Source organism: Simochromis diagramma, unplaced genomic scaffold (assembly GCF_900408965.1).
Source record: "Simochromis diagramma unplaced genomic scaffold, fSimDia1.1 OVJJ01000463.1, whole genome shotgun sequence".
Taxonomy (NCBI): domain Eukaryota; kingdom Metazoa; phylum Chordata; class Actinopteri; order Cichliformes; family Cichlidae; genus Simochromis; species Simochromis diagramma.
The window spans coordinates 3,261,805-3,288,701 of NW_024386941.1; the positions used below are offsets into that span (position 1 = coordinate 3,261,805).

The following is a 26,897-nucleotide window of genomic DNA, read 5'->3' on the forward strand; positions in this document are numbered from 1 at the left end:
AGACCTGGGCTCAAGGAAAGCACGGGAAATAAGTAAAAGAGTAGTACCCAGAAAGGAAAGGCTTATGGGCAATGAGAGATTAGAGGAAAGACAGCGTGAAGGGATGGAGAGCAGATGAAATGAGTGAAGAAGGTGAAGATGATGAAGTAGAGAAGAGAGATTTTTGTAAAAGTAAAGGGGAGAGAAAAACGACAGGATGGAAGAAATGAGGGGACGCAGGAATGATCAGGATCAAACCAGCGGCAAAGATGTGGGCCTTTAGAGTGTCAGTGACTGATAAAAGTGCCAGGAAGAAGTGGGGCTTGGAGAGCAAACACCAATTCATGTTGTGCTGTGATAGAGGGGCTCGGTTTGCCACAAGGCCTTACTAACACTGAGATACCTGGGACTGGGGGTTGTGAGAGTATACTGTATGCTTGCACAATCTTATCAAATACATTTAAAAAGAAAAGAAAAAGAGAGAAAATTATTAGAGATTTTATTCTCAAGTTTTTTTTCTCTTTCACTCCAAGAAACACGCCGAAGCTAGTTTGATGTTTTTCTCTGTTTCTCTGAGAAACTCTTCTGATGCCAAAGCAGCCTGAACAGCATCGCTCAAAGAACGCTACAAAGAGAACTCAGACTTTTTCCTCGTTCTTATTTAGAACACATTGCCACAACAATTTATCTTCCCCCAAAGGGTTTTTAGTGGTGCTGTAATAAAATAACAAAATAGCTTTTTTCCTGCTTTCCTGAACAGCCAGAACATATGTGGAATTGTCTGAGGAAGTAAGTGGTAATGATCTATGACAGTCACATTACTACGTATTATTTTATGGCCGTAATTATAACATCCATACAACTAATTAGAAAAACCATTTCATAAATGGCAAAAGCATTATTAAACTATTTAGAGAGGATAAACAAGGAGCGCAAACACATTTCTGTGACCTAAACCTAACTGTGTCACTTAATTCTCTTAATCTTCTATTGTCGAATAAATAATGTCCATCTGCACAATGTTTTATAGCTCCAGTGAGATGCTTTGCATTGGCATATTTTATTCTTTCCCCACCCTGCTGCTACTGAAGCATAACTTATGAGTGTACCAGAAGGGCTTTGTTTGATTTCTCTGGGAATTGAGCCGAGAACTCCAAAATTGGACCAAATGAAATCACAAAGCAGATCAATGGCAGCACAGTTTGCTGTGGCAACTGTGTTTTTTTCCCCCCTTTCCATCGTTAAGATTTTGTAAAAGTATTTGACAATGATCTAAATATCACTATCTGTACAGCATTTTTAGGTAACTGCGAGAGGGGTTTTACTGCATCCTTTACTCTCTGCGTGTGCTTTGATATAAAGACTCAGGTTCTTACCTTCCATCCTGCCTGGTGATTGTGTAACCATAAGATGGGTTATTGATGAAGCTGATGTTCACTCCTACCAGTGGCGTTCCGTCTGACGTCACGACTTGTCCACGGATGACACAAGCATGGCTGTACGAAGTGAAAAAGATCAGCATTATTGCTCATTGCATAGCAGTACAAATAATTACAAGCTAACAGCAGGTGTCCTGCAGTAAAACCTGTATTATCTTGTTTTATTTATATAATTTCTGTCCACGCTAAAATATGCAAAAGAGGATGGATAAAACATTCAGACAGCATATTTTAACAAAGCTAAAAGGTTAGATAGAATGTACCAACAATACTAATGCTGCCTACAATGAATTCTTGGTTTATGGAGAAAGGACCCATTACTGCATACCATTCCATAGCTCGTTCCCATATTTCCTGTTTTTTAAGGGCTTTTTTTCCTTTTCTTTTTTAATCTGCTTCTATCTAAAAGTCAAAATAATGAAAACGAATTGATACCAATTGATACCACATACCACTAGCACTTAAGACTGACATTGTGGCTTTTCTATATAACACAAAATGATGCTATCTCAGCGTACTTATATTAATACTAATACACTCTGTCTCCTCCTCCCCCTCCTACTACTACTATTAATATATTTTTTTCTTTTCAGCATTAGAAATAGATCAACAGAGAGGAGAAACATTAAAGTCAGTATGGATTTGCTCAAAACAGAAATACTGTACACAATAAAATAGCCATAACAGAAACACAACAAACTAACACCTCCTAGGGTGTCTCTAAGGGTTTTTCCATCCAGAATGGAAGGATAATGAGATAAGGAAGCTTTACTTTGCTTTTGCTCTAATTAAAAAAGAGGAATTATCTTTTCCATTACAGAATGCCAGAGAGGGAAATAATAGGACTGCAGATTGCAAGACTTGCTTGGCTGATTATCAAGACCTCAACAGATTTCCAGACTGACATCAGGCCTCCAGAAGCTGCATAAATTAGATCTGATCATCAGTCGCCACCAATCAATAGTGGGAAGTCATCCAAATTCACCTCCTAATCTTACTGGACTGATGAGTTGAGACCTTGCTGTAGCACGTCTCCCTCGTCGACTCTTACCCTCGTCATTATCAAGGCCCGACTCATGGTCAGCCGTTGTTTCTGTAGTCGTTTGCAAAAAATTGGTCCCCTAACAAATGCCTTACTGTCACTTCTTCATTAGACCATGGCTATTTTTAATACATTTGGGTCTTAAACACTGCCACGTACTGGAAACAATTAACACTAGCGTGTTAGTAGCTGCCCTCAACATGTCCTTACCAGAGGCAAGATCATTCACCCTACACTATCCTGGTCCCCAGGAACCCTGTTTTATGTTAATTAGGCCAGGTCTCCTTCAGAAGACCTTCGCTGTCCACTACTGTGCTGTAAACAAGCAAGGAGATACTGCTCTGAATCCTTGGGCTTACACCCAAATATCTAAGAGGATGCATTTACATAGAATTATTACCAAAGTTAACCCAGCACTGATCTGGCTGTCTACATTTAATCATTCAAGGCAATAGTTTATTTTAGTCGTGTTTGAAGTTTCAGCCGTCTCCATTTTCTTGAGATGGAGTTGTGAAAGCGGAACTATCGCCTTCCTGCTTCTGTGAACCACATCGGAAGCTGATTCCTCACTGTCAAGACAAATGATTTAAATATTGACATCAAATAAAACCCTGAGACAGAGTGGCAAAGGAAGCATGAAGAATTCACTACAGAAAATTCCATCCTTTGTGAGATTTCACAAGTCCAAAGGGATTCGCAAAGAGAAAAAGGGACTTCACAGTATCTCCAAACTCCAGTTTATCATACATCATCTGCACATAGAGGACATGTTATACAAAAAATACACAAGTGAAGCCCTGGATCCAGTATGAAATAATCTTTAGTTTAGCTTATCTAGTCAGACGTCACAGTGGAGTGTGTCAGATGTCATTTTCACCGCTCACTTGAACAAGTCTTAAACTTACTCTATATAGGAAAAAAAACATCAGGTTTCCTTCAGGTGATATTTATGGTGACGATCCAAATGACTACAGCAAAATACTGGCTGGTTAATTTACAAGACAATAAGAACTAAATGACAAAAGGAGAGCTTTTGATCTACGTCTAAAAAAAAAAAGGTAAAAATAATGGTAGTAAACATTAAACGGTAAACATTTGAAGCATAATTTGAAAATACCATCTTTCACAATTGTGTAATTGTGAGGAAGCTACATTGTTTTCTCACACTGACATCTCAGATACAATAAAAGCTGCGTGTCAGCTTTAACTATAGAGAACCTTCAATGACCACGGCTAATAAATAGTACCATTAACTCGGAAGCAACGGAAACATCATTGCCCACGCAAATGAATTGATTACAGGGGAAATCCTGATGAAACTGTAAGCATGTCACTGCAGCCCTCTCTTTTCCCTGTCTGCGTGTTACACAGCATGCTGAACAGGGGAAAACGAGGAGACGTCGATATAAATTTTTAGCTCTCCAAATATACTATGCTGCTAAAAGGGCTAGGACACACAGAGAAGGAAACAAACAAGAGATTTTCTGACATTAATGGTTTAACGCTGATAAAAGAGTTCTAAATAAAATAATACAAGTGCACGCCTGTAAATGGAGTAAATGGCTTCTGCCTCGCTATTATATGCCAGCTATCAATCTTTGCCCAAATTGTTCCGCGGACAAAGCTCCTGTTTACTATTCTGGTCACCATCAACTGCTGGGCATAGGCAGTCTCTTGTATTATGTGTCATGGTGGAGAATCAAGATGTTTCATGCAGTGGCAGATGCTTTATTCAGTGGCACCTTTGCAGCTTTTTGCGGTGGGAAACATCAGAAATAGAAGTCCAACATGTCTACTAGCACAAGGAAGCGGTTAGAGGATCAATAGCCAGATGATCGGGTGACCAGGGCAGGCATATCAGGAAGGAAGATGCTGAGACCGTGCCTTTAAGGCTCATCTGAAGCCCAGAGCTCCCTGTCATAACTGTTCATATCTGTCAGTGGGTGGGGAATGAATACCAAGCATGAATAATAGATTATCACTGATATTTTTAGGTGAGCCGAGGCCTCCAATCTTGCAGCTCATCTCTGGATTCTTCATTTTACTTATTTATGTCTGCATCTTGTGAGAGAGACAAGAGTATTACTCAATCCTCTATGCCGCTTCCTCTGTCCAGTGAAGAACTGCAAAATGTTGAGTGGTTCTTGAAAGCTAGTAAAATGTCAACGAGGGAAAATGTCACACCGCTTCTCTTAAGTATCAGCTGACGCTACTGCAAAAGTAAAAAAACAAAAAATTAAAAATCAGCCATACTTTACTTTGCTGATGCAAATCACAGAGATTTTTTTAAAGCCTTTACTGACACTGGTGTTTGAAAGAATTAAATTAATTCAAATTTGGCATAATTTTCACATGTTAACAAGAACCCAATGCTAACATGTTTTTTTAAAGTACAAATGGTCTGCTTAAAAAAAATGTTAAAACACCTAAAAAAAAAAATTTAAAAACCAACAAACCATTACTGAGTCACATTTTAATACCATTTTCAAAACATTTTCAAATATTCTCAATTTACTTTCTTTAGGCTGTTGTCTCGTTCTGTCACGTGGGTATAATAAGTTGAGATGAGAGAGATACATAAGCGAGTGAGATGCAAATAAGTGACGCAGCCTCACAAGCGTTTAAAGATGAAAAGAGAAGGAGACAAAAGAAAACAGAGGCAGGGGAACCTAATGGGAGTTTGACTGCTTTCCTGCCTGATATGAAAGGATCTCAGATTCCATGGCTGGGGTGTCATGAGCTCTGCCTCTGGGAGCGGGCCTCAGATGGATTACCGTAAAAGTAATCACAATACATAAATATGAGATGCCTTTCTTTGTAGGGAATTCTCCTTCTTTTTTGCCACATTCTATGTCTGTCCATCATCATCTGTCCATCATCCTCCAAGCCTCATCGTTCATTTCAGCCTTACTTTCAGCCCCCACTGACTGCTGCCTCCTCTCCCTTGTGCAAATATTTTCATCTGGATTTTAAAAAGCACATAATTTACATCTACTAAGATCTGTCAGTGCTATAACTGTAGCGCAGTAATTTGAAGCGGCCTATATTAGAAGTAAAATCCACTGATTTATGCCTGAACCTCAAATGTCATTACTTAAAAAAGCGATAACACAACTGTTGAGTTCACTGGAGCATCAACTGATAATTTGACTGGCTCAACCAGGAGGAATCTGACAAGAATCTTAAGCATGAACAACAAACGACGATGCAGAATAAAAAGGGAATTCAACCCAATACCGTAGCTGGTTCTGGTTATATTATTAAGAGAATTGGTTAGAGAAGGCTGCGCTGGGTGCTGTCTGGTGAGAGTAATGCAAAAGTCACTCACTTGCCATCGAAGGGGTTTGCTCCAGGGATTATGTGGGTGCTGTCCCTGCCCACAAGGAAGCGCACCCTGTCATAGAAAGTCTGTAGGTTGCTCTGTGCAGAGGACATCTGTGTCTCCTGGATGATGTCCAGGGGATCCGGGGAGCCCACACACAGGGAGGTAGTGTGACAGGTTGCCTGCAGACAGCAGTCTGGATCCATGCAGTCCACCAGGCCATCTGACAAGGTCAAAGAAGTCACAAACACACAAACACTGACTCATTAAACAACAGCCTAGACACACACCTGGCAAAAGAAAGTATAAAGTACTGCTCAAAGTTGGTTTTAGGGTGTGTTTAGCACGAATGCTTTGAGAAATAAAACTTTAAAATATATATATAGCCATTAACGTAATATAAAATACAGTAAAGATAAATAAAAAATCAAATTGGTGCTTGCTGTCACTACACTGCATCTTTAAAACATAATAATTTATCCTAGTCACACTTGCCCACATATTTTCAATGTAGGTGGCAGATAAGTTGATACAAGTTGTTTAGGGCTTTGCATTTGAGAGTATTGTTATGCAGCGGAATAAATCTGGGACAGCTCGGATGATGGATAAGAATTTGTTTGCATTTTTCAGAACCCAGAAGATCATTTATTCTCACAAAATTCCCAGCTCCATTTGCAGAAGTGTAGCCCAAAACCTGCAAGGACCTGCCATGCACTGTTGGCTGCAAACCTTTGTCGAACAAACAGACTTGTATTAAATTTACATTAATCAGGGAAAGTAAGCAAGAGTACCTGCTGCTTTTGTTATCACAACTCAAGGTTTTTTTGTACTATGATTAGTTTGCTCCACATCAAAAAACAATAGTTTGGAGCAAATTATCATCTTGAAAGTCAGAAAGCATACAGAACTGCAATAAAATGTACAAAATGTTCTAAAAAGATCGTTTCAAAGTCTCCCATAAGAAACTATCGGAGCCCAGCTGCTTTTTGGCACTGCTGAATTTCAAATGCGTCCGAAATTCATCAACTGTGTGTCCTCGGATGAGTGTGTTGTGTTTCCATCTTTAACCTTGTCTGTTACTTTGTGCTTCTGCTATTAGCTCATCAAATTTATTAGACCACTTGTCCAAAAAAAATAAGAGAAAATTAATATTTCAGAAATATAAGCTAAAATTAAAAAAATATATTGCTGTTAATTAGGGAAGTAACAAACTGAATTAATGTTTTTATACCCAAACTTGAGCTGATACACTGGAGTTTTCTCACAAATTAATCAAGCATCACATTCAAGAGGCTGTAAATGTAACAACTCTAATTTGTTGTGTTAATCAAAAAATAATAATAACATGTTTTACTTTGTTTCTTTTGTAAAATAGTAAATTTTAACATTTGCGGATAACAACAATAAATATATTTTAGCATTAAAAATATTTTGATTAACAAACTTAGGCTTACTGGTAGATTGACTATTACAAGAACATGAATAAAATAAATAAAATTTTCAGTACTGTCAATTTAGGACAGCTGTGGTAAAACCTTAAATTGGGTAATGGTCTAATAAATGTATCATGTGTAGTATATGTTTTCTTTATGCCCAAAACTTTGCACTGTATATTTGTCTTTTTTATGGATATTATTCTTCTTGTTAAAATTTTAGGGCTTCATACCTTATATTTTACTTGATATAGAATTAGACAAGAAAGGATTATTTATTTGCCTGTTGTATTATTACACAAACAGAGACAATTTATATACATGAATAGGAGTCAAAATTAAATATATAATTTATTTAATATACCATAGCAGTGAGAAAAAATAGAGCAGTTCCGACCTGTTGCTTTACTCAGTGTTTCTTACGTGTACGCGTGTACATATCCTCCTTATTTGATGGTCAGAACTTGTAACATTACTCATGGCTCTCTGTCAGTAATTTAAGGAATACATGACAAAGAGAGCTGCTGTGCATTGCACTTTTCTTTGCTGAAGTGGGTCACTGGACTCCCTAGCCTTTGCTTTAAGGGGCCTATCTGGCCAGATGGGTGATAAAAATAAACCCTGCTGTCAGGATTCAGTCAAATCCCCAGAAGCACCCTCCTTTTACTATTGAAAGCTGTGTGGTCCCTGTACAGTGATCGGAAGACAAACAGCCCCTGCATAAATAAGGGATGCTAGTGCATAGCTCAAGCCCAGAATGAGGTCTGGAAGAAAGGAAGTCACGTCTCCCACTTGGCCTCAAGAGTGGTGCAGCCTCCTGGCTGGCTCTGTGTGTGTGCCTGGCTCTGCTCAGGGCTAGTTAGAGGGCAGAGCGTAGACTTCCTCCTGGGGCCGGCGAATGTTCAAGACCTCAGGGCCAGGTACTCTGCTTTTTAATAAAAACCTGTTGTCCAGGTGCCTGGCTGGAAGCCATTCCTCAACTTCACCTGTATAAGAGAGCAACTGAGCCTGGAAAGCATAAATGTACGTACAGGATATTCTCAAGCACAAGGGTGGTTAATTTTATAGTCAAATCATGTCTGGTTAAGAGTCCCTGTTGATGCCTGGCCAGTGTCAGAAGGCACCATTGTGTGTTGTTTGTGACTTTACCTCCATCGTTGTCCTTGACATCACTGCAGGCAGTTTCCATAGAGGTGTCACAGCCAGTGCCCCTCCAGCCCAGCTGGCACACACAGTACCAGCCATTGTTACCCAGAGTGCACCTACCATTTCCATTGCACAAACCAGGGCAGCCCTCTGCGTAACAAAATGGACAAAGACAAAGGTCGGCAATGAAAATCAAATAGCAGTAACACACGGACACTGTACGCTATTTATGGGAAAAGAAAACTACAAATTTGAAAAAAATGACAAAAATGTGAGGTGAGAGCTAATATTTATCGGGTAACAATACGATTTTAAATGGGTGAGGGCAGCCACAATGACCCTCGGCAGAGGCTGATTAATTTGATATACCTTCCGTGAAGCTTCTAATATCCCTTTGCAGTAAAATCAGATAAGCGGGATCTTCTACATCAATATTCACTCATTACTACAGTGGACTGGACTCTCATATCTATGCCGCTACAGTTCGTTAATGAGAGCAGTGGTGTATTGTGCTGGTATTTCCGTCCGCTGAAAAAAAACAAGAGTTTGGTGTTTTACTTATTGAAAAAATAATTCATTTTATTATTTGATAAACTGTCCAAAGACACTTTTCAGCTATCAATAACATACAATGCTTGTTTTGTCATTATGAGAAGAAGAAAAGAATATAAAATAGTATAGTTTAAAATGGATAAAGGTTACCTCAGTAGCTTTGTGCAGAGGCAGGCTTTGCAAGAACTACTGTTCCGGGGGAAGTGACCCCAAGGGAGTGAAAAGCTGGCTGGAGCATAACGACAGGTACAATATTCCAATGTTTTTCTTTGGTTATATCTTTACAAGGGCATAGATTAGAGGATGATCTTGCCCATTCTTCGACATTTATCTGATACCTTGTGATCTGTATCCTCTCACAGAGGCATAGGGTAAATTCACAGGATATCAAAAACACATCTGAACAGCGGTTTGTGTTGCAGGAAGGCTGCCTTGATAGAAAGAATATTAAACTGACCCATTTTATCGACTAAAGACAGTGGGGCAGCATTCTCTACTGTATGCTTTTACATCACACAGAAAGAATGGGAGCAAAAGAGGGAGATACTGAGAAAAGAAGAGACAGGTGTAGTGATTGGTGGACATATGAATGGGAGAAAGATCAGTAGTGAGACAGAAACAAGTATACGCATTTAGGGGGATGACTGTTGTAGATCTCTCGGTTAGCTACAGAGTAAAGGTGACACTATGACATGAGTCATAGTATAAACAATTCAAAGAACAGCCCACACTGCTTTTACTTATGCACATTTATCCCATAGAAATGTTTTTAATGGCATAGGCAACACTTCCCTTTTTGCTTTAATGCTGCTTTTTAGAATTTAAATAAATCAAGATGTGATTCAAGTGCACAAATGTTTTAACAATGACAAAAGCATTGCATCCACTGTTTAGGAATTGCAGTCATTTTTATATAGTCCCCCATTATCAGCCCTACAATAATACAAACAGAGAAAAATCCAACAATTCATATTACTCCCAATGAGCAAGCACCTTGGCAACAGCGGGAAGGAAAAACTCCCTTTTAACAGGAAGAAACCTCCGGCAGAACCAGGCTCAGGGAGGGGCGGCCATCTGCCGAGACCAGGTGGGGTGAGAGAAGGAAGACCGGATAAAAAATGTATACAGGTGGTCCCATTGAGACCCGATGTCTCATTTAGAAGAGAGCAGGTCTGGTTTTCCTAGCAATTTGATGCAGTTATTGAAAAAAGTAATGTAATTTTAAAAATAAGCACTGTTTTAAATACTTCGTGAAAATCACGACAGGCAATGACTTTGTGAATTCTACACCACATAGTCGTAATCAAATGCAGTGCTTCCTTCCTTTAGATTCTCTGCCAGGCCTTTACTGCAGCCACCTTCAGTGGCTGCTTGTTTGTGGGTCTCTGCCTTTATTTTTGTTTTCAGTAACTGAAAAGCATGCTCTACTGGGCTGACATCAGATGACTGACTTGGGCACTGAAGAATATCCCATTTCCTGGCTTTGAGAAACTCTTGAGTTGCTTGTGCAGTTTACTTTGGGTCATTATCCATTTGCACTGTGATAAGTCGCCCGATCATTTCTGTCGCATTTTGCTGAATCTGAGCAGAGATACAGCCCCGTACACTTCGAATTATTCCAGCTTTTCTTTCAGTAGTTTGATCAATAAACACTAGTGGCCAGTTACACTGGACGCCATACACAGCCATGCCATAACATTGTCTACACCATGTTGGACAGTGTGGTTTGCTTCAGATCAACAGCAGTTCTTTTGACTACTGTATACTTTTCAACTTCCCATCATTCTGGGACAAATTGTACCAAATTATTCTTTTGCGCATTACTAAAGTTTTAGGGCTCAAGTTAATTTCTTACTATTATATTATTATTCTTTTTTAAGAATGCAATGGCCTTTTCCTTCACTTGCATCAACATTTCTTTGTACATAACCTTGAGAATTCCAGCGAGAAGCTACCGAATACATGTTCAAAATGTTAATCAAACCCAAAAATTTTTTATTTGTTGAATCTGTCGTAAAATAATGATATGAGCAGCTCACATGGTTGTGAAACTGCATGTTAATCAATTTTCTAATTACTCCGGAGGCTCGGAAAATGTAGGACTATGTATACAAATGGCTATAATTTATAAAAGGTCAGTGTAATACTACTGTTAAACCTCTTGGATTAAAGCTAAAATTCTGCGCTACAATCACGTCGTATTGTAACCATGAAAAAAGAACCCCAAAACAGAACTATATTTCCAATAGTAAAACATAATATAAAATAGTAATCAGGAACACATTTCACCAAATAACCCAAATCCTTATTTGATTATTTAAACCTGTTAAATAACTAGTTTGGTTCAGGCAAATAAGTTTGGTTCAGGCTTTTTCAATTGGAGCTGTTTGTCCACACTACAGAGCAGTCCATGGGCCGTGGACATTTGATGAACTGTGAACAGCTGCTTAGGAGAGCGGCCAATAACTACTGTATAAGGCATGTTGACAAATGTTTTCTCAGCAATTATAAGTAAAACAAAAACTCGTCTAGAACTCCAATAAAAACAAGATTGTGCACTGAAGCCTCGTGTCCAGGCACTTATGGTCATTTCTTGTGTTATTACTGAACAAATGGACAAAACAACTGCGGTTAAACCAGTAGAGACAGATGATTAGAAAGCTCACAATGTTTATTAGAGGGATAAATAAAAATACACTTTCAATTGGCACCACTTCAACTTAATTGGCATGCCTTTCAGAGAGGAGTCCCTGCTGAGCTCTACCCAATCCTTCCTGAAACAGCTCCAAACGTGAGCTTGCAAGTGTTCGAAGACCTCCTCTGGCAGACCATCCTATGCCAGGTGGTCCATTACCAAGGACGCAGTGAGAGCAAGAAGGGTAGCTGGAGGCAGGAAGGCAGGGCTGCAGCAAAGCCTGTACCCCCTGCTTACCCAGCACCAACCAGACCATGAACTCTTTTAATTAGAGAGGATGCGGCCTCAGCACCTATCAGGCCCCTCTCACAGCTGCATGCTCATTCATAATGCATGGCACAGGTTATAAAGGCCCTTTCCCAACATCCCCCAATTGAGAAAGAAAGGATACAAGCAAACCAATTACTCAACACATAAAGAAAGCCCCATAAATTCACTAACCAGGTGCGAAAGTGCTAAGTGGAGATTACTGTGTGACAATATGGTAAAATAAAAGTTGATGGGAGATGTGGGATCTTAAGAATGAGTTGAACAAGAAGTGCATAGTGTTTGCATATGTCAATGTAGGGGAAAAGCATGGTGTGTGCATATGATTTGTTAATGCTGGCTGGATTTACAATGGGAGGAGGCCAAAATAGAAGGAAGGAGGAATGCCATACCTTTCACTACCTTATCCAGATAGTGAGCTTGGGAGATAAAAGACAGGACATATAAGGGAGGTCTGAACAGTGCCACTTCCATGACAGGACAGCAAGGCAATGTGTTAGTTTACAGTACAAAAGGTAATTAAAAAAGACGAAAAATGCTGACGTGAAGCATTACATGCACGCACTACAAGCAACACAACAAATACGAACCAACACAGAGGAGAGAGATGGAAATGGAAAAAAGGCAGGGAAAGTTGTGGAACACAGAGAAAGAGAATGAAAGTGAGAAAGAGTCAGAGGAAGCGAGCAAAAGGATAAAAAAGTGAAATCTGTCATTATTTAGTAACTGCTGAGATCGGCAGAACGTCTCAGGGGAGTGTTTAAAAGGCAACATGATTGATGCACACGTTACTTCCCTTAAATCTCTTAAGCGATATTGCACAGGAGGTCAGGATGTTCAACAAACGGTGCTTTTAATCTTCAAACACCTCTATATACGATAAGGTCACCAGAGGCTTTGCCAGCGCACGGGCCAAATCGGATCTCCTGTGCTCCACAGCTTGAGGCTCGAGGCCAACGCGGAGCTCTCGATAATGAAAATTGATTCAAATCGAGATCTTTAGCTTCTAAATAGACGACATGGAAGAATATTCTTGTTCAGTGGGGATCTCAATATGGCACTTATAAAAGCCCCATCAATAATGTAAAGCCAGTGTATAAAACATTCACAAACTGAGTCAAGGCTCATGCAGCCCTGGTTCAAAATATGCATGAGACTACTGTGAGAAAAAAAGATCTTTGTCCATTTGGCACCTTGCTCAGTAACAGCTGTCAGCAAACAGTGACAGAGCTTTAGTTTAATTCTATTCCTATATTAGTAACACAAAGCTGACTGCTGCGGACCTTATTTTAACACATACTCCGTTTGGTAGTTCTGTTTAGACGAATGTGTCATACTGTATACCACTGAGACATTTGTTTCTGCAACGGCACTGAAGTAAACATGGAGTGAAATACTCTTAGGGTATATAAGAAGTGCTAGAATACTAGCGCATAGTACTTTCTTTTCCTGAAAACTATAACTGACAGCACATACTTGCACAAATTAACTTTTTGTCAATGTAAAAATTAGGTTTTAATAATTAAATAATTAAACTTCACATTTCCCCCAACAGAAGTTGAGTCACAGAATTTTCTTTAAGTTAAACAAGTGAAAATAAAGTGTGCTACTGGACAGAGGTGCGCTTTCTGCAGTACACCCACCTTTACCCGAGATATTTTACCTTAATAAACAAAAAGCAGTTGCAACAGGTTTATATTACAGCATATACAAATGTATTTAATATGTATAGGTTTAGATTTAAATTACTTACTTTATTTTTCAGAAGGTTTATTACTAGATAACAGGGCATCAACCCTTTTCGGTTTTTTACCCATCTCCATAATTTTCATGTTAACGGCTTAGATATTTTCACTACTCATACTGAGACTCTTACTTAGTCTGCTGGCTTCAGTCTAGCTAGTGTCACGTTTATTGCTACAAAGGTTTGGTGAATTTTGCGTCTTCCACAATAATCAGAAAAAAAAAAAACTTGCTTATGGCCACAGACACACACTAATGACATGTTAGCGTGTCTGTCGGGCTGTGTTATCTATGCATGAAGTGGATCCACTTGTAATCAGACATATATAAGACTAACTGGCTGGTCACCGGTCCAGGCTGCCAGCCAATTGCAGTCTGTGGTCAATTGATTGGTACATCTTTTATATAGCTCTATAAATCCATTCAAATAGCTTATCCAATATTATCAAGAGAAGAGAAGAGAAGAGATGCATCCATACATGAACACAGAATGCCAAAGTTGCAGTCTTGCAAAGCAGACATCACATAGCATATCCTGTGGATTTTCTCTGAAGTTTAATGGAGGCTTGACAGCGTTGACACAAAATATCAGAAATATCAGAAAGCTAACTGCATTAAAACACTTCTCTTAATGACCTCAAGTTAAAATGAAACTGTCAAACCTCAGAAATCCAACAGCAGAACTAAATTATCTTCATGCCATCCTGTCAAACAAGGGCATGTGAAACAAAGAGGACAGGTCACAAACAGAGGTCAACTACTGCTTAGTTATGATAACAACTTGGGGGCTGTGTGATGTTTGCATATTACTGCAGTCACCAGTTCCCGGTGACAGAAAAATGCTCACAGCGGGAGTATCACCTCCATCAAAGCAAACATGCTGAAAGCACATTTTCAATCTAAAGTGTTGTGTAGACCATGCTGCTCTTTTTAATTATAAACTGTTTTCTTTTTTCACCCCCAAAAATACAAAAACTATACCAAAATGATCAATCCATGAACTATTCCTAGCATAGAACCACTGCAAAATACACAGCATATAATGACTCTAGTAGGCTGAACTTTCTACTGGCTTATGTGAGCCAAGGTTTTCAGGAAAGCTCTTGACATTCAGTCAAGGTTTTGAAAACCTTACTTTGCAAGTGTTTGGAGGGGAACAATCGCTAGCATAAACACAGCGAAAAGCAGTGGTTGACCTACTCACAATGACTCACGTGTAAGCATTTGAAATTAATAGTAAACGGAAAGGGAGCAAAGAAAAAGATGAGGAAAAGGATGAGTAAAATGAAAGGACACCTTAGCACATTCCCACATTAAAATGCATGAAGGCAAGCTTCAGATCCTTGAGTAAACCTGTTCATGCTTTACTGAGTTGCACAAATTCAATTAAGCATGCTTTTCCCACTCTTCTCCACCTAGACCCTTCCCTTCACATAGGCAGGCAGAATGTCAGTCTTTGCCTTTGTTGGCCTCCCAAACCCCTCCCAAACACAGAGACACCACCCGCCCCAACCAAACCCAAAACCTATTCCCATCTTACCAATAGTGCAGTGTTCTCCGTTCCAACCCGGACTGCATTCGCATTTGCCGTCCTTACAAGTGCCATGTTCGTTGCAGCGTGGGTGACACGCCCTCTGGTCACACCCAGTGCCCATCCAGCCATCGTCACAGCGGCAGGTGCCCGAAACACAAATGCCATGACCACCACAGTCCGATGCACAAATCTCTGTGGGAGACAGAGAAATAGAAAGGGACAAAAAAAGAGAGCGGGGGGAAGACAGAAAGAAAGAAAAGGAGGGGGGAGGGGGTGGAAGTGGGATGGAAAAGGGAAGACAAGGCGGTGATGGGACAAGGCGACAAGGGTGAAAAAAAGACAAATCCAGAATTTATTGTCAAGGAAAGGCAGCCACGCTCCACTACCTTGTCTGATGGCAGCTGAAAAGAAATTCCTGCACCTCATAAGGGGCAATCCTTTTTGACAATACAAATCTAATAAGTCCATTACCAAGAAAAGACAAGGATTGTGGCAGCCTTAGCAGACTTATTCTTTTCCTCTCCTCTTCTCCTCTTTTGTAAATTTAGCTTTTTGTGCTACAAAAGGCGTGAAGAGGAAAAAATGCTCAGCTGAAACTTTTTGTAGAAGTGGCAACAATGTCACTTCTGCCATTTTGATTAAACTGTAAACATTATGTCCCTTCTTGTACACGAAGCGGTCAAAGCTTTGCAACATGTTCTACTGTGGTCTACAGGAAGGAGGCAAGATTCCACAAAATGATTTGAAGCAGAGGATATGAATACACTGGTTTTTGGTGGGGGGTTGTTTTCTTCTTCATTTTCTCTAAGTGCTGCACGCGAGAGGAAGAAGTACACTGACGCAATGAAGGAGACTGAAAGACAGCGCTGCTGTAAAGCCTGGCTGATGCTATTGTGTGGCAGCTGAAAGACCTCCCTGACTGGGTGTGATAGAGCCTGGGACATTACCCTCATCACATGAACTCGAGGGAGAGTATGACAAGCTGAAAGCTGAAAGAAATTAAACGCTGACAGATTACTTATGAATCTCATTGAAATGTTAACCTCTTTATTAACTACTTTGTAATAAAAGGGGCTTAGCAGTATGGGCAACGATGAACAATAGCCATGTATTCCTGGCTTATTAGCCAAGCCAATTCAAATTTGACCACAGGGGACCAAACTGGAGGTAAAATCTTGTAATAAGTCAATTACCGCCTTTACAGTGCCTATTTTGCCATTGTTACAAATTAAATCAGAGTGGTATTTTCAGCCACAAACCATAACATGGCATTACCAGCTTAAAAAGCTTTTATCAGAATCACTCTCTTCTGCTAATTACAGCTCAGCACAAAGTATGCAAATGCTGATTTTCCATCTGACTTTTGATTTCTAGGTAAAGTGTGCTGGCAGTATTAGTGCCTGACAGACTGCTTATGCACACCAACATACAAACAAACGGAAATCACATGCAAACACGGAATAGTTAGAGCTTATAAATCATTTTATGAATAAAATATTTTCTGTCAAACTACACCTTCTACGTCCTCTGAAAAAATATTACAGTTAAGAAGGAAGTAGTAATGAGCATAGTGAACATTAGTAAACAACAGTGATTGAGCTCAAGAACACTATATTTTTTTTAAAAAATCAAGAAAAATGCGAAGAAAAAACCCCCCACACACAATCCCCCCCTCTCCCATAAACTCAACCAGTTATTACAACACACAGTGGTCAGAGAAAACAGACTCAAACTGACTGTGAGACAACTGTTCACTTGGAACAAAGTAGAAACCTTTAACATGATAAAGATCCAATTACAGCCTGCAGGCAAACCCTCATTATCTGTGGCCAGAGGAGCCCTCAGTGAGAAATACCCCCATTCCCATGATGGCAGTTACCATTTGCACTAAAGGACAGAGTAAACAAACTTTCCTCTGGGTGGAGGAATAGCAAAAATGGCATAAAAACACACATATTAAAGGACATAAAACCTCAGGCATTGTTTTATGGCTACTAACAGCATTATACCAACCGTGCTCACCTAGGCTGTACTGTCCCAAAGCAACACGAGAAAACGAGTTTCTGACTTATAAGAATAGTGCAAGAGGCGATAAAGAATCTTGAAAAATGTATCGAAAGCTTTCCATCTTTTTCTTTGCCATGTCTGAAAGGTTATCGGTGCCAACTATACTACCCTACCACCAAGCTTAGTGTCGTATTAGACCACAGAAAACTCTACAATGAGCAGGATAAAGGAGAATAAAAAGCCAGCTCATCATCATTTGCAGAGCTTTTTTTCTCTGTGAGGCAAACTCAGACTAACTGCCCATTTCCCCATAAAATCCTCAGGATTACCTAATAGGTCATTGCGTCTGCCAAGAATATAAAAGGATTCATGAAGCAAAGCGACTGGTGTATTAAAATAGTCTTTTCAAAAATATTTTCTGAGGATCCAAATTGTGTGCAAATGCAAATACTGAAAATTGTTCTGGTCCCTGTATAAACAAATTTGAGCTGGAGCTCTCTGAAACTTCCATCTGCTACAAATACAGTCAACAAATATAAACACATTTATATGTCGAGTGAATTTTTAAATTCTTCATGTTTAGACAAAAAAAATATTTTTTTTCCTTTAATGTGAATTTGGTTAGACTTCTCAGAGTGCAAATCTGATGTTACCTATGTTTCGCGGCACTTTAAGAATCTACTTGTAACCTATATTGTAAAAAACACAAAACCTTTTTTTCGTGCTTACATCCTGTAGAAGGTATATTCTAGCTATGAAACTGTATCATATGCTGTTTCTACACTTTGAATAACAAGAGAGGGCATTCCCCATGGACGAGATGAACGCAATAGGAACAACGCTTCAGAGCAGGAAAAAAGTCAGCTGTGAACCAATACACCGATGTAAAGAAATCCAGAACTCAAAAAAGAGCGAAAACTTGCATTAGATCATGGCTCTGACAACATCTCTGTTATCTGTCTTTCTTTTTTCTACAACTACAACCATTTGTAAGAGAATTACATTTAGAACCAAATCAAAAGAATCTGATAGCCATCGAAGGACCTCCTACTGATCACTGATGAGAATAATTATGGCTTTTATGTGAGCCATATTCTTTAAAGAAAGTAACAAATATTTACCTCTGAAAGGATAAAAGCAATTACCAAAGGTACACTAAAAGAGATGTCAAGGTATTTTGTTGTTGTGATCCATTAAACCTGAAAATTATTATACATATCACCTATAATTATATTAGCTACTAAACGCGTGCTACCGTATTCACTCTCAGTGCTGACCAGATGCCAAGATATAAGTAATAAACTACTTCAGTATTTACATTTTGTTTTTTCTCTGTCTTTGAAAAGCTACATTAATAATTGTGTATGTCCTGCTCATATTCCGCACTAAGAAACATTTAACTGAACTGAAGGCAACATTTTCTGTGGATGCACTGCTTTTTTCTTTTTACTTGCTAATCAGAGTTAAATCAGCACTGGCCTGTGAGAAGGGCTTTCGCCAATATTTACTCTGTTTTGAGTGAAGTACTCACCTGTAGCACAGTCATGGCCTGTCCAGTTGGGATCACAGCTGCAGGTTCCTGTGTCTGCCAGGAAAGCTCCGTGTCCAGAGCACTGGTCCATGCAGGAGGCCCTAGGGCTCTCACATCCTGGCCCTCCCCACCCGACAAAGCAGTGACACTCTCCCTGGACGCAAACCCCTCGGCCTGAGCATGTTGGATCCAGGCAGTCCACTAAAAAGGTTCCAAAGAGAGAGTGTTAGACACACTAGTCACCTGCTGTTTCTCTCTTTCAGAGGCAACCTGGCATCTCTATTTGAGCCAAAGTACAATGGCAACTGGAATAGGCTGCAGTTCAGCTGCAGATGCACTCAGCTTAGCTCGTGTCCAATGGGGGTAAATTATTCAAGGAGGTCCATCTTTTTTTCAAAAATCAGTGACAAGATTTACAGAGAAGCTAATTAAATGGCTGTTTTCACAGTATGTCTCATGGCACAAAACTACAGGTACTGCCCACGCTTGTGCTGGCACCCTCCCATTATCTCACAGCAAAAAATCCTCTCAGAGAGCGAAGGCTGTTTAATAAGAGCATGTTTCTCGCAAATCAAAGCCACCATAATGCATAATTCAAAGCTGAATAAACCAAAACCATTAACAGAATGTACAGGAATGGTAAGGAAAGCCTGGGGCAACAGCCAGACCTCTAGGCAAAACTAGATAGTCAACTCTAGTTTCTAGACAGTTTGAAGAGTTTGCATTTGCTTCCCATGCAGTGGCTTTTGTACACTGTCTCAGTGCACACCGTACAAGTTCAATTAGTCAACAAATATCAAATTAATGCCTTCCCTTGACGTGCTAAATGAGTGTTCACTTTGAAAGGAACAAGAGTTGTGGGAGAGTATGATCAGAATATTAATGTTTTTTTTTCTACCAAACAATATTTACATGGTACACACAGATGGCAAACGGGCACCAAGCACGAGCAATATCTAGTCACTGTGAGCTGTAGGCCACGGCATGGCAGCTCCCCTTTACCATGACATAAATGGCTATAAAGGCTGTTATAGTAAGACAAACAGGATCTCTTGCCTCTTAGCAGATGGTTTGGGCACAAGGCACAAAGATCAGAGGCTAACTGACAAGAAACTCTCTCCTGGCAATTAATCATTGTGGCTGAAGGTCATATGGAAGAAAGGTAAAAATGTTAAAGGGCTCTCGTCCACATTCCCCTCCACTCCTTATGGCTAACGCTCCACCTAAAATAGAATGGGGGCCTATGGATGTCAGAAACCCCCATTTATCAAACTCCCAGGGTCCATTTTTCATCTTGAAATGAGAGCCTTCAAGAGCTGACAAACACAATGGCTCCTTCAATCTTATCTGGTCAAGCCTTATCCAGCAAAGGATGAATCTGAAGTTCCCAGAAGATTAACATCAGACTTTTTTTCAGAATTTCAGACAATAAATGGACTGTTTCCATTAACATAATGCCTTATAGCCATGATTTATACAGGAAAAGTCACCTAGGATGCGGATTATGAACTGTTATGGCTATAATGCTCTTCATAGAGGATGTCCTGTCTTTACTACTCAACAGACTGTAAGCCATACCAACTTAATAGCCATTCCCATTATGAGTAAAATGTCAAGCACTAACAGGCTAAGATGGTGGTTACAGCAGCCACATTATGTAGGATTTTATTAGTTTAGGATACATAACCATGACATATTAAAACAATCACCTTCTTCACAGTTTTCCCCCTTGTAGCCAGGGTTGCAGATACAGGTCCCGACTATACAGATCCCGTGGTTGCTGCAAGTGATGTCAATGCACTGGTTGGTGGGAACGTCACACTCCGAGCCCTTCCAGCCGCTGTGACACATGCAGCGACCTTTTAGGTATTGACCATTCCCACTGCACAGCACTGGACAGGCAGCTTTGAAAAGAGCAGACAGCATACATCCATCTGAATGGACTTCTTCATGCACAAAGAATAGTGAGTGTTTGTTAAAGCCTCGCTCTGACAATGACCAAAATGTTAAAGGGTGTCCTGTCTGGTAAATATTATTTAGCACAAACTACTGTACCTTGGCATCTAGAGCAGATGTGCCATATATTCTAACAAAAGCAGCCAACAAATATCTAACGTCTTAACAATGGCTGGTAAAAAACATAAGAACAAAAATTAGCTGAATTAAAGTGTCAGGCATGGTGCTGATCAACACATGGATAACAGATGGCAGTTCAGTATGTGTAAAGAGGTAACAAAAACAACCTACCATCATTCTAACACACTGCCTGAATTTGTTTTTATGTGGAGAAAAACTAATAGAGCCTTTCTTTAATAATTGAAAGAATGAGTGAATACTAGCCCTATAATCTAAAGCTTTTTATAGAGTTCTTTCATATGCAACCCAATACTCCAGTATGAGTACTGAACCATTTCGAGTATTACTGCCTAATTAAATAAAACAGGTCTTAAGTACAACTAAAGCAATTGTGGAGTAAAATTGTTTTGTTCGAGCCATGCAGAGAATATAAATTGGAAAATGCATCTGAATGATTAACAGAGGTAACATGAGTGAGATAGTGACTCACCTCGCCCACAGTCAGGTCCTTTGAATCCTAAAAAGCAGCGACATGTTCCAGCAATACAGTCACCGTTCCCAAAGCAGTTACTGGGACAGTCATCAATAGAGTCTGCAAGAGAGCAATCAAAAGATTTTCTGAGTAATGTGGTTTGAAAAACAATTTTCCTCCCACTCATTTTCTTTGGGTTGATTATTATCCCTTTGCTAATGACAGTCATAAGCATGGAGGATCCAATCCTGTCAACATTTCTTTTTCAATGCAAAACATTTTGAGTGTTACTAATGTTTCACAACAAATATGAGCTTTCACTAAAAGGGTACAAGTTCTAATTATTCAGGCTTCTACGAAAAGTTACAAAGGAATTAAAGTCTCTTAAGTACCACATGTACTAGCTGCCTAATTAACTCTTTTATGGCACAGTGTCTGCAACTCTGGAACCCGCATTTATCTGCTGTGACTGGTAAATCTGACGGCATCGTGAGTTATTCTGTGATCTCAGTTTTACACTGTAAGTTTTTCTTATAAATTACACTGTCATTTACATTTTGCATGCAGTGTTTGGACGTGGCCATTGCAATTAACTGTATGGCTTTAAACTGAGGCACTTTGATGCAAACAATCAGCAAAGCACGCACACTCTTTCCAAGCTTTCCTCTAGCAATCCCTCTAACTAAATCAAATTAATTGGCAAAACAGTTATTTGTGCTACAGAACCATGTCCCGGCACTTGCTTTTATTAGAAATAAGACTGACCACTGATCTCTGCAGACAGCAGCAGGAATCTGAAGCACAATGCTCACTGAATTAAGCCTGAAATGGTGCTGAAAAATATTCAATCTTGTCCATTGCCTTCAGGCAGCAGAAACTCTGAGGCAAAACTTACAGAACAAAGAATCTCTTGTGCTCCACAAATGGCTAGAAATGTGAGCCATGGATTCAGCTTCCCTTTACTCTGGAGAGTCAATCATCACTGAGGATGCAATGCAAGACCGAGGAAAAAAAAAGACAAAGAGAGGAGGGAGAAAGAGATACAGGCAGACCAGAGATACAGCAAAAAGGAGGAGGAGGAGGCAGCGAGCAGAGAAATGCTGCGGATATCTAATGTGCTGCAGGCTTGCCTTTGCCATTTTGTGTTAGTGAAGGGATGCAGGAGAAACTATCCTCTGGCATGGTTGAGGCAATCAGCACTTTGGTGAGGTTTTGATGGCTTCCAACAAGAACATCTAACTATAGCAGCAGGCTTGGACTTTTTGCTCAAAGCTACAGAGACCAGCAGTGTAGGTAGGGCAGTGATTGAAGGTTAGGGAAAAGGAATATGAGATGTCTACAAGCCAGCTATCAACAATTCCCACCCAGATTTATAATTACATTCCAGATTTGCACTTTATACAATAGATTCAAATAGGTTACCATTATTTTTTATAAAGAAAGGCTCTGAGATATTCAAACGCAATACCCTGACATTAGAATACCAGCATCAATAACAGAGGTTATTGTATCTATATCAGAGATATTTGATAGGTGAGCAACATTGTAACATTGCAACATACACATTTAATTAAGTAATCATGAACTGGAGTGCTCCTGTTCTGAATGCTGCAGTTTAGTAGACTGCACATTGCCCATGTCTATTGGCTGATTCCTCTGAGAGCATGGAAAGGAGGCCCTGAATATCTCTTAGCCACACACTCAACATAGGCCAGCGCATAAATCATGGATTCAAGCAGAGCTTCATTGAAATTCATTACCCTTCATATCAGGGGAGCTAACTATTGTGTGGGTCTCCAGTCGGTGAGGACAGAGTAGTGCACAGTAGGCAAGTTTAATCAGCGACTTGCCATGCTCTCTAAGGTTGCTCAATACCTTTGGATGATGGGTGGTTGTGTACAGAAAGAACTTCTGCTGGAGAGTTAAACGGGACATAGAGTAAGACAGTGGTGCTGGGTTTTTGCTTCCCTTTGCTTTGCTGTGCCTAGGCTGAAGCATTTCTGGCACCAGGCAGCAGGGACAAATGGCTTCATGCTCCAGAGGGTTGTGATACAAAACATTCAGTGGGACACATTTCACATTGCCATGGAGTCACAGCCAAGTAATGAGGAGCAACCCAGATTAAAGACACGGACGCTCCATCCCCCCAGATGTATTATGGCATGGCTATGTGCACCAAGAAAACCTTTCATTTGCTGCACATAGAGAGTACACTGATGGCAAGGAAAAAGATCTATATATACATTTTTTCTACGAGCATTGTCAGAAACACAGAAATAATTTAACTTTTAGTGTCTTTTAAACAATGCTGCTGGTGTTTCTGAGTGTGTCTGTTCGATATTGTTCACATATATTTCTATACCTGGGCTGTTCTACTTGAAGGTCAACTCCATTTCTCCACGGCTCAATACAAGTGAGGCAGTTGGTAAGATTCAGTTTCTGCTGAAGGGCACTTAACCGGTGACCCATTTTAAAAAAGGGCCCCTCTGCCTCCCTCTGAGCTCCTGTGAGCAGATCAGCTCCAATACGACTCAATCGAGACAGAGTTCTCGCCCCACCCCAGACTACCTTACCTAGTTATGTTTTCTCTTATGTAAACCACAGGAGGGCTTCATGCACACCCAGTCAAGAAGAAATAAGCACGAGTAAACATACTGCCCTGACTCCCCCTTTTTGTGTCATATCATATATTAAGTATTGAATTACAGCTGTTGTTGGCACAGCGGGAGGGCATAGTGCATCTCTTGCCTGTCTCCACTTGGTGTTGAGGACAGCTTCTCATCGATCTGCTGCCTGGCACAGCCCCTGTCACAGATGGACTCTGGCCCAGGAGCTTTTAATTAAAGAGCATGTGAGAACAGCTCCCAGCTGCCATCCCCGTGAAAGTCGACACCTTAGGCCCTCTCACACCTTGCTTGATACAGCAGTGCTAATCAAAGGCGCTTTAGGGAGAACAAAGAGGAGCGTACAAAATGAAGTCACCTCCACAAAGAAGGACGTATGTCTGAAACACAGCCGCGTGCCACACAGTTAGAGGAGGGAAACATCTTTCCTACAATGATATATGGAAAGTAGATGGAAATTGGAGCAAATCGTGATCAAAACTGGCACTAGCAGGAGGGTACAATCATACTTTGAATTGTATGCAAATGGTTCTGAGAAGCTGGACCCCTGATTCGCTTGGAAGACACTCAGGGTAATGAGGATATTATGATCTCTCAATGCCCTACTCAGGGGCATGGTGGGATAGCACTGATGTCCTGATTTTGTAATATTCAGCTTCACCTTGATTAACCTGCACTTTCCTTGGCTCTTAAACTCTCAGTGTTTCTGACTCATGGCCTACAAGTCTATGCTGTTTGTGGTAAAGTCGCTCCTGGTTGGTATTATAGGGATTACGGTATGCTATTACAGGTTTTAGCAGCAGGTCATGCCCAGGGCACCCACCTATGGCAGTGGTGAGGAAGGAGACAGTTTCAGTTTCTTTTCCATCGTTGTAGATGGCCAAATGCCAGATGCCTGTGTCCATATACTGGATAAAGCCTGTGTCATGTGTAGTGATGGGTACTAGGCTTCGCTGCATAGCCACAGGCCCCTCCAGACCATGGATGTCTTGAGCCAGGAGCCGCCGCCCATCCAAAAGCTCCACGAAGTCAAACTGCAGACAGAAACACAGAAAGTGAGAAAGACTGATGGATGGACCGCAGACACACCATTAGAGTGACACATGAGACTTGAGTGCTTTCAGCCCTCTTTATAGTGGAGCATCATTTGGTCTGCATGAATAACTCATCATTCTAGAGGAGCTTGAGTTAAGTCTTGGCACATCGTGGCTGGATGGGCTGAGATAATTTCAGAGTCCGCATATCTTATAAAAGCCTTGTTTGAAACTATTACAGTGGAAAAAAGGGAAGCTGGAGGAATTAAAGTAAAGTTAGTGTTTACCAAATAACATCTGCACCGATTTGCTTCACATCAGCTTTGAGTCAATGAATACCAATGAGACGGCATTTCGTTTTCATTTACATAAGGAAGGGAATCTTGACTCATCTGCCATTCTATGTGTAATCAGCCACATTACGAAAACTCCACTCTAGATGATTTTCTTTGAAGCATAAATAGAGGAAACAGGCAACTCTGTTGGCTGACTGAAAAATCAATATCACTGGACATTAGCGGAAACAAAATTCATGCTATAAACAATTTTGCTGAACTGCACTTGCATTTACACAAGTAATCTCAACTGTGCGAAGCAAGTGGCAAGGTATGATTAATAACATGACATGTCTCATTCTCGGCTATATACAGACGGAAAATCTGCCCAATATTTTTGTGCGACTCTCAGATGGTATTGAACCTGAAGAAGTTTTCCATAAATCCTTTCTGCAACAAGAAAGCGATTTTTAATAGAATAGAGAAAACTCGGAATTGGTTTGCATTCATGACACGTTCCTACATGGCTAGATAGATTCTTTTAAACAATATCCCAATTTATATTCTGTGGCAGAAGAAGAATGGGGAAAAGAAGAAGAATCCTTGTACAATGCAGGCATGATTGGAAATTGTTTCATAAAACATCACATTTACAATACACCATTGTCTTTTGCAAACAAAACACAACATTGAGTAACGGGATTTGGCATCGCAAACATTCAAACATGCTAAGTGCATCGACCATTTAGATTCTGCACTCACCTGTCATACTATTAATAAGTGCAGTAGAATACATTTACTGTAACAGCATCAGTGACATGTAAATATTGCCTACCTGTGTGTGTGATGGAGGAAGACCTCTCCTTCCATAGATCCCCACTAAGGCATCTTTACTTAGGGACACGTTAAACTTTAGGTACATGGGATGATCAATGAAGACCTGGGATCTCCAGAAGATACCAGGAGGAATCTGCTGTGCGACCTTACGCCCCACGTCAATCTCTCCCATATCTATATAGCTGTCATCTGGGAACAAGCTGTCCAATTTGCCTGCATTGCACACAAAGTAAATCGGTCAAAGAGATCACACCATTAATCCACCATGTGGATGGCAGAGGGACTCAGTCTGCTGGAGCATGATAGTCTGACCATATCACAGATATTCAATCACGCCGCTGACAGCCAGTGAAAAAATATAATGAATGAACCCTCCGACCACTGCCAGCAATTTCAGTCACAATTCCACTAGAGGGGAGAGCACAAAAGAAAGCAAATATAGTCTTCAAACAAAAATCCAGTTACTTTTTGAAGTGTCCTGTTTTGAGTCTTCTGATATGGCAAATAGAAAAAATATTTTTGTTAAAAAGAAATGATGATCATGATCACGATAAAATACATTTCAACATGAAATAGCATTATTCATTTCAGTACAAAAAATTGTATCATGAACGGAGATAGTGTTTTTTGGTTTGGTGCCATCACCATGTTTCAAAAAATTGGGGACAAGTGCAACAAAACAAAAGTTGTGAAGCATAAAAACTCAATGCAAAGGATGAACTATTAAGAAAATAAAACAGGGGATTTCATGATCAGTTGTTCAGTCGATTATTGAACAATTAGTAGAATCCAGCGAATACTATATATATACACATCATCAAATAATCAAACCATTATCAAATATACTTGATATATATGTATATGCGCTAAAGAGGAGGAGAAATATCTG

At 40.0% G+C, this 26,897-nt stretch overlaps 1 protein-coding gene across 15 annotated transcripts in view; it reads right to left on the minus strand.

Annotated features, from left to right (window-relative positions):
• tenm4 (teneurin transmembrane protein 4) overlaps positions 1-26,897 on the minus strand; it is a 145,748-nt gene that overhangs the window by 40,886 nt on the left and 77,965 nt on the right. For 10 of the 15 annotated variants that reach the window (XM_040037449.1, XM_040037446.1, XM_040037460.1 and 7 more), the window contains 10 exons: positions 26,007-26,221; positions 24,686-24,896; positions 21,257-21,358; positions 20,400-20,594; positions 18,691-18,891; positions 15,159-15,344; positions 12,268-12,294; positions 8,365-8,511; positions 5,789-6,005; positions 1,356-1,475 (listed from right to left, as the gene is read on the minus strand). In XM_040037449.1, the coding sequence (XP_039893383.1) occupies positions 1,356-1,475; positions 5,789-6,005; positions 8,365-8,511; positions 12,268-12,294; positions 15,159-15,344; positions 18,691-18,891; positions 20,400-20,594; positions 21,257-21,358; positions 24,686-24,896; positions 26,007-26,221 (1,621 nt within the window). The remainder of the gene's footprint in view (positions 1-1,355; positions 1,476-5,788; positions 6,006-8,364; positions 8,512-12,267; positions 12,295-15,158; positions 15,345-18,690; positions 18,892-20,399; positions 20,595-21,256; positions 21,359-24,685; positions 24,897-26,006; positions 26,222-26,897) is intronic. The other 5 variants (XM_040037452.1, XM_040037450.1, XM_040037455.1 and 2 more) reach the window with 1 other exon arrangement.